We start from the raw sequence: 8,566 nt of genomic DNA, 5'->3' as shown, positions 1-8,566 counted from the left end.
AACTGAGTGCTAAGAATACATGTAGTTAAGTTATTATATTTAGAGTTTTATAAATAATCATCTCTCCACAGGGTTAAAATCGTTACGAGAGGTTTCGTTTGAGTTTTTGCTCAAGTTTCTTGAACCCTTTTGTTGGGCGCTTGTTTGAAGAAAGCAACAACAAAAACATAAGAAAAGAAAAACATATTCCTTGCTAATGACGGTACGACAACGACAATGACCGCGGCAAAAGACCCCGAGCACAAAAGTCAGCTTCCCTCGGCATGAAATTTTCCAACTAAAATACCCCGTTTCGTAGCTTTTCCATCTTGTCGTTCGGTATTACCAACCGTAACTGACACCGGAACCGGTACAAGCGTAATACTAAAACCACGTGCAAATGTGTCATCAACGCGTGGTGGCGTCGGTTTGTGGAATTAAATTTCCCCCCCCCGTTTTTCCGATGCCAAAGGTTTTCATCCTTTACAAGTGGGCCGAAACGGGGCGCACTTAATAGCTCACTGACAACACAGACTGTTGACGACGGTGTACGAAGATGACGAAGACGTCCACAATGGACGACGTTTCGTTTCGATGTCTTTGACTTTTTGACATGGTGAACTAATTTTATGGCTTTAAGCTGTCGTAAAACAGATCTTTAACGGGGGGTTTTGCATTGGTTTTTTTGGTTTATAGTTTGAATGTTGCTGATATTGGTACAGATTTAAGAAACATGTTTAGTAATGTTTAGATAAAGTTTTAATTTTTTTCTAATCTTTTTATCAATTTCAGTACACTGTGTGGAGTCTGCTGTGGTTAGGATGGAACATCTTCCTAATATGCTTTTACCTAAACATAGGAATTTTAGATAGGGTAAGTACTATTTAGATCAACATTTAAAGTTTATTTTTAATTGCAAAAGTTTGTTTTTATTAATATTAGTTAGTTGTTGAAGATGATAATTCTTGATGATATGTGATTCAATCGCAAACATTCGGTATTCTAGAGCGATCACCGAACCTCAAGATCATGGCAATGCTCTATATTTCACTCTATTTTTCATTTAATTGATTTTTTCCTTTAATTACAATTTTTAAAATAAGCAAAAAAGTCTATCAAACCTTTCTAATGACTGGTAGAAGGTTTTTTTTGCTTACAAAAAAACTGATTCAAATTTTGTCAAACGACATCAAAAGGGAAAGTTGCTTGAGAAATTGAGAAATGTATAAGAATATACCACAAAAACTCCAGATAGATAACTGCTTTATCACATCCAGCTATATACCATAGAGAATTTAATCAAAGTTTCACCATACCGACACTATACTGTAATTAGAATTCTTCATTAACATCAGCAGGAAATGGATATCCCTCTCTCTCTCTCTCAACTTATCCATTTGCCCAAAAGTTTGTCTCCTTGTACTTATGTTTCTGCATCGATCGCCTGATCGGAAATGAGAAAATCCCGCTACAAGTGGTGGACTTTTCCAATAAATAAACTTCTTGCTTTGGAGTGTCCTTTTTATTCCTTTTCTTTGTCAACATGTTTGAAGTTACACGATTGCTTACACGGTCTTAAGGACAATTCACCAGTTCACGACTGGAACTCTTTTGCTTATTCGCTGGCTATTGAGATCGGGAATGCTAATGGCAAGCAGTAATCTCATTAGCCGATAAACGTTATCATCACGCTATACCATCAGGCATCGCACTAAAATCTTGTCTAGACGATCATATATATTTTTTTATATATATTTTCGATTCTACTTTGAGCATTACTGTCTGCTGTGCTTTTCTCTTCCTCTCTACACTATTTCACTGTTTGTGGCCAAACCAGAAGTAGTTGCATTGTTGTAAGTTCCAACCGGCAGAGTAAAATGAGCCTCTCTTGTCGCTATTTATTTGGAACCATGCCAAGATGTGGAAATCTTCGACCCGTGCCATCATCACGCCAGTTTGTGAACTGCAATGGACTGAAGCTTTAGGCTTGTAGGTCTTACGGTGCTTTCACCATAATGCTGTCCATTAGGCTTCATTACGGGTTGAGATATTGTACAGGCAAGGTACTTTCTATCGCTTACCTGCAAATCCCAACGTTCCATAGCGTTGTTGGGACGGTTCGCCACAGGAATCGATAGACTAAAATGGTTATGACTTCGGTTTCTTTGCATGACCAGGTTCAATCAACGACCAGCGTATACCGCGTTCTGCAGACCGTCCTAAAAAGGGTCACCATCCAACGATTGCTGCAGTCTCCTGCCCTACGAAAACAACCATCGATGCAACTTTCCATAATTGGAAACCATCGCTCCTTCACCTCTGATGGTATTGTTGTGGCGAAAGCAACTCTTGTAAACAGCATTGTACCACAAAACCCAGCCCGAAAAAAAAACCCAAAACGGTTCCCAAACCATTTCGGGACAACATTTCCCATTAGCGCAGTAAGAGCTCACTACATCTTCACAGGGTTGATTGGATACCGGTATGACGTCAGAACGTTCGAACGGCGAACACTCACGGGTATGCGAGTGAGTGAGTGTGCGCATAGGAACGTGAGCATAAGAGCGCATGAGATGGAGAAAGTGTTTCGATGGCATTGCGGAATTCCAATGACCTTGACCCGAACTATGTAGTCGGTTTCAGGTCCTTCACGTGCAAGTCCACCAGCCAGCCACCAGACGGGTTTTTCGGATCGAGAAGAGAGAGAGAGGGCAACAGGCAAAGTCAGAAATAACTGTGTGGCCGACTCCCAAGGGGACCAACTGAGTACGCTTGACTGGTTAGCAAAGACGTTTCTACCGCGTGCAGTTCGGTGTCCTTCGTTTCGGTGTCCTTTTTTACAGCGCTGCTTTGCACGGTACAGCTTGCTGGAAGTGTGCGGGTGTCTTGGGCACTTGGGCGGATGGTCGTAAAATGTTACGTCACAGACGTGGTTGGGTTCACCCGGGTTGGTTGCTAGCTGGTGGTCCTGTTGGCGCGTTGTTGTTCCTTTATTCGACGCTGCAGACGCCACTCAGTCTGAGGTGTGTTTCGTCTTTCATCCAATGTTACGCGACAACATATGCCCGTTGGTGAGATTGATGATAAACGGGTTGTCCAATTTTGCAGCAGATTTTGTGCTCCAGCTGTACCAATTTCTGACTCGCCATATGTTTCATGTGTGCATCGTGTAAAGCGTGGTAGAAATTGAATTTTCACAAAATAGAAAAGGCATTTTCGTGACTGAGGCCATTGTCATTTTGTAGCTTGTGATTTAATTTGACGATTGCATTTGGAGATTGGTAGTGAATGTTGAAAATAGATTACACGCAACAATACCAATCGATCTAATGGACTGTAATGCGCTACACTTTGAGGTTTCTAGTATGTACTTATTCTATTGTGTTCTAGTATGTTAATAGTTTCTTGAATTCGTTTTAATTTTTGAGAACTAAGATTAACTCCTGAACTCCTGAAATGTAGTTTATATAATACAAGACTTTCTTTTGTCCAGTGTTTTATCGTCCATTTAACATCAAATACATTCCCCAAAAAGGTTCCACTAACAAAGACATTCGGCATCTAGTTTTATTTTAACCTGAAATCATTCAAAGATATTCTCACGAAACATATCCAATATGTAACGAAACCATTTACCCAAAAGTGGCCGAAATGTTGCTACATCGGTGGCACAGTGCCCTGCAGTGCTTTTGTTTGATTGCCATACTTTCGTGCGTTTTATGTGGTATTTCGGAAATCTTTACGACACCCACTGCCATCGTCAATCAAAAGATTTCACATCGCAAGAAGTTTCCAGCTGGTCTGGGCTGCCGATCACTAAGAGTTGGTTTGGTTAAAGAACACTAGCTCTGATTCTTTGGCACTTTGATGAAGGTGGCTTGCTAACGAAAGCTGACCTTCGAGACTTCGATTGTGCGAAAGGTCAGAAAAAGGATATTTTTGGTAGTTGTTGCTTTCAGTCTAATGATAATACAAACGCCGAAAGTATGGTGGTTGCCTGAGTGAATCCATTCGGTGGGATAATTTATAAGGCATAATTTATGGTTGCATTATCACATGCTACCCAGATGTATGTGTTTTTTTTTACGGAGAAATATATTATTATTTTTTTCAAAGTTTTGAAAGCATTTTGTTTGAGGTTCATTTTTTTTACTCAAATTTAACTACACTAAAAATATCTATAATTTGAATGAAATGGTGACTTAAAATATAAAATAATGTCTCACATGTTTTGTCCCCTCTTTGAGGACTTTCTATAAAATTTCTTTACCATAATTTGATTTATAGCTTTTTGTTATTGTATATTTAGGATATTTTCTTTCGTCAACAAACTTTGTAATACGTTTTCTTTGTTTACCTTACAAAACAAACAGGATAGTGATTTATTGAATTTGGGAACGGGCAGCGTGTCCTGGTTTGAGGAGAACGGCTACGGTTGCCGACCTACCTATCCCACCAATATTACATCGGAGGATCCGTACCGGCCAGTACGGCCGGAAAAGGTTGATGGTTGTCTGCTGGAGTACCACATCGTGGAGGTGGTACATTCGGGGATTCATTGCGCACTAGCGGTATGTATTAACAACTCATACACATTTATATGTAGTTTGAATTTAACTCAATCAAAAACTCGTATTTTTTCCGTTGCAGGTGTTTGGAATATTTGGAGCAATCTGCCTGGGACAAACGTTTCTCGATGAGGATGACAGCTGTAAGTAATCGTTCTTATACTGGTGCTTTCGATCCATCCGTAACCCTTGATCCTTTGCCGATTGTCCTTTGTTCCGTCCAGTGTAGGATACCTTTTGACTCGTTGTTTTTGAACCGTGTTGAATTTGGAATTCGTTTCGTTTGCGTCTTATCAACGACATTTAACAACTAGCTTCTCTCCATTTTTTGTATATTTCGCTGAAGCAGCGAAATCTTCACACTGCTTTCTCTCATTACTACTAATACGGCACCTCTGTGTTAGGCTCATAATCACTCATATCACTAACAATCTTCATCAGCTCTGTTCGTACTGTACACCATCTTTGGCTTGAAGGAGCAGCATGTATCTAGGCAGTTTGTGTTCTAATCGTATCTAATCCGTTCGAGAAAGTAATCACTCATCGGGTGCGTGCTATTGGAGTCTGGGTAGCCAATTAGGAGCAGAAGCTCCTAGCAAATCGTTATCGTTGGCAGCGCATGCAGAGAAGGTTCTTCTTTATATTCTTCTTTAGTCGTTGTTTTTTTTTGTTGGGAAAGGAGGTTTAATTCCCAGTGCGCATTCGGAACTACAAATAGCAGTCTCATGTGCTTTTGTCATATCGGTGAGGCTAATAAAATAATCTTAAATTAGGTACCAAGTAGCTATTATTGTCAGATATGTGGGAGTAGCTCAGGAAAAACTAGGGCAGTAGAACGTATTTAGCTGGGACATTAGAAGGGTTTGTAATGGGACGTACTTAATGGATAGAATTTGTGGAAAAGTGATGTGTCATTTCTTAACAATAATTGTAATTATTATTTTTCAATTGAACAATATGTGTTTTTTTATCAAACATTTCTAGTACAACGTTATTGCAGATTACAGAAAGTCCGCGCACTAATAATCGCATGATGTCAAGGCATGTTTATGATGCGGAAAGTAAGCATCATCGCTGTCTCTCACTTGCTGTAGGAAGTCGTATCATATCTCAAGTGGGATCGTTGGAAAGACTGATAGGCAGCGATAGGTCGTTAAAACACATCATCCACAAGAGAGCTGATTGAACGGTCTTTGTTCTCCGGTGTAAATAGGCCTCCACACAAACTATCGGCACACGGAGGAAGCATTTACAAACCACGATACCACCCTACGAACAGAACAATGGTTACCGTGTACTGCCATGTACAACGGGAAGTGAGAAACAAATCACTTCGGGTAGAAAATTACACGCATGACTCACGGCGTGGCATTTACAGTATACGGAAGTAAACGAAAATTATTCTAGTTACGCGCGTAAGTTCACCGTCGTGTAACGTCCGGATTCGTCCGAAGCTTCTGCTCAGACCATTGTTATGCGTCGATGCAACGTAAGATGCGTTTCAGTCGACTGGGACTGGGATGAGCCGTGAACCGCAATGCTGATGTAGGAATAACAGTTTTTTTTTGTGCAGCTCCTAAATTTGCTTCCGTTTCTGTTTTGGGAAAGATTTTTCCCGATTGGTGTGTGAAAAACGGTGAAAAGGTTCATTGTTTTTTACTCCAAAAGATTATTATTTTTTGATAGTAAATTATTCACTTTCAACTCAATGTAACTCATGCGCAACCTAATTTTGGTTTGTATACTATCATAAATTTGTAAAAAGTTTTCTGCTTGAATCTCTTACATTCCAAAAACTATTTAAAACTGGTTCATCCAGTGTCAGTGCAAAAAGGGTGAATTATTTTCATCTTGCTGCATGCACCTCACTTCACTGCTGAATGGAAAAGAGAAAAGGAAATGTGTGCGAAAAAAAAATGTCCTCCATCCTCCACCAAACATTGCTTATTTAGCCCAACATTGGCAAAAAGCCCATCATGGTACGCACGGTACGCAACGATGCGACATCATAAATGTAGATTAAATTTTTTCGATATTACACTTCTGCCCGGTAGTGTGAGTGAGTTAGTCTACTCGAGTCGGTATAACATTGCTTGAATGCTTTCGGATGGGTTACGGATATGGAGCCAGTTCTCGGTTCTGAGGTCAGCAATTGCATTGCCCCAGTGTTGTGGTGCATCCTTCACTTTATGAAGAGGAGTTGTGAGAAGTTTGAACGAAGGTAAATGTCTTGCCAGAGATTCTTCCTCTTAGGAGACCAAAGCTTTACCACTGCTAACTTGGTCGAATGACTTCGAGCGAAAATGAAAACAGAAAAGCAAAGGCAGAACAGGCTATAGCCTCGGGTTTTTTTTATCCTACCTTCGTGACTTCATTCGTTTTGTCGTTAAATGTTGTGTGCCAGAAGATGGATTTTTTGTTCGTATTTCCGATTGGAATTTTTGATGAAATGCCTGAACAGTTTACATTGCATTCTGTATTGATTATTCATCCCATTTTGTTCGTTAAATAAATTATATATTTATTTGTCCATTTACCTCACAAGAGTGAAGAATATCTTAATTTTATTTAATTCTTCTCTCTACCGGCACGATTGTGACATAAAGTTAGTTCTACTTCACAAATCCCTATTTTCCACCAGGGGCATTAGTTCCTTGCCCTGTGCATGGGTCAAAGGACGGCCAAGTGTGTGACAAGCGGGTGCAGTTTTCACACCGTCCCGAACGAAAACGTGACATTGCTGCGAAAAAATGCGCACATAATCCTGCGAAACTGGACCCCCACCCGCCGGTTCATTTGGGGGATTGCGCTAGCTCTTGTTTTGTGCTTGCTTTTTTGAAACCGCGTGTCACCTTCTACCGTAGTATCACGGAAGTGCCTTTCCACCAGGCTGGAAATAGGCCAGTTGTGTGTGATTGACTTTTGCACAAAAGTGCCTGAGGATGACGTCAACAAAAGTATAACTTTGGTTTTTAAGTTTTGTAGGCTTCCGGATGACTTGTAGTGTTGCTTGGCGCTTGCCAAGTGCTGCTCGTATGTTTCTCTGCGTTTTTTTTTTGCCAAAACATTGACATGGAGAATTTGTGTGAAATTGAAAAAGTTATGATTCTTTGGGTCGTGGTTTTTATATTTTTTTTGGATGAAAATAAATAATGCTTTAAATAAAATACTTCAAAGAAAATATATTTATAAGGGCTTCTACACATCGATTCATTGTTTATTTCAAATCGATCAATTGTTTTTTTTTTCTAGATTTTATGTTATCGTATCATAAATCTATCCAAATCCTTCTTTCTGCTTCCTCTTTTTATTTAACCTTTTCAGCTGATCTATGCTTATCGGTTAAATTATCGCATTTGGAATAGATTTAGACCTTCTGCTCGGGGATGTGTTTTGAGCGTTTTTATTGGCTTTACAGTAAAGGAACAAACAAGAAACCCCCCAAAAATAATCGTGCCTAAAAACGTGTGTTTTTCTCTTTCGCATACCGTACCCACTCTTAGGCTACCGGAAGAGGTAATGCGCTCTGTGGCTTTTACGGTTCATCCTACCAAATCCTCCCGCCCCTACGGTGAGTGGTTGCTTCCCGGAAGAGCCTGTGAAGGATTAAAGTGAATGATTTGCATTCTTCACAGCGCACACATATCCATCCGCTTTACATTTGCCATGGCGAAGGTGGAGTTGGTATCGTCGCAAACGTCTTTTCCGGCGTTCGGTGGTTGCTTAACGCCTTTTTAACGCTGAGGATGCTTACAGCGTAACAACGGGAACGATCCTTGGCTTTAGCGGTTTTTGTATTCTTCTTATCGTCTGCTGTGGGTGTACAGATTTTTATAACCCGCTCGCCTTGTGTGCAGCGACCTGTTTCGTGTTGAAAATCAATTTCGAGCCAAAAATTGATCAAATCCGTTCATTCGTTCCCCCGAGCAGCATGCTTCCCGAGCGTGGTACGTGTACGCCTGTTCAACACAAAAGCTTCAATCGTTTTTGGTATAGAGCCCACACATAAACCCGTGATC

The 8,566-nt window shown here is 40.3% G+C and overlaps 1 protein-coding gene across 6 annotated transcripts in view; it reads left to right on the top strand.

Annotated features, from left to right (window-relative positions):
- Positions 1-8,566, top strand: part of LOC125768583 (sodium/potassium-transporting ATPase subunit beta-1-interacting protein) — a 50,572-nt gene that overhangs the window by 32,235 nt on the left and 9,771 nt on the right. For all 6 annotated transcript variants that reach the window (XM_049436448.1, XM_049436447.1, XM_049436450.1 and 3 more), the window contains exons 4-6: positions 772-852; positions 4,353-4,550; positions 4,630-4,690. In XM_049436448.1, the coding sequence (XP_049292405.1) occupies positions 772-852; positions 4,353-4,550; positions 4,630-4,690 (340 nt within the window). The remainder of the gene's footprint in view (positions 1-771; positions 853-4,352; positions 4,551-4,629; positions 4,691-8,566) is intronic.

Source organism: Anopheles funestus, chromosome 3RL (genome assembly GCF_943734845.2).
Source record: "Anopheles funestus chromosome 3RL, idAnoFuneDA-416_04, whole genome shotgun sequence".
Classification (NCBI taxonomy): Eukaryota; Metazoa; Arthropoda; class Insecta; order Diptera; family Culicidae; genus Anopheles; species Anopheles funestus.
This window is presented reverse-complemented; position numbering and strand designations above follow the sequence as displayed.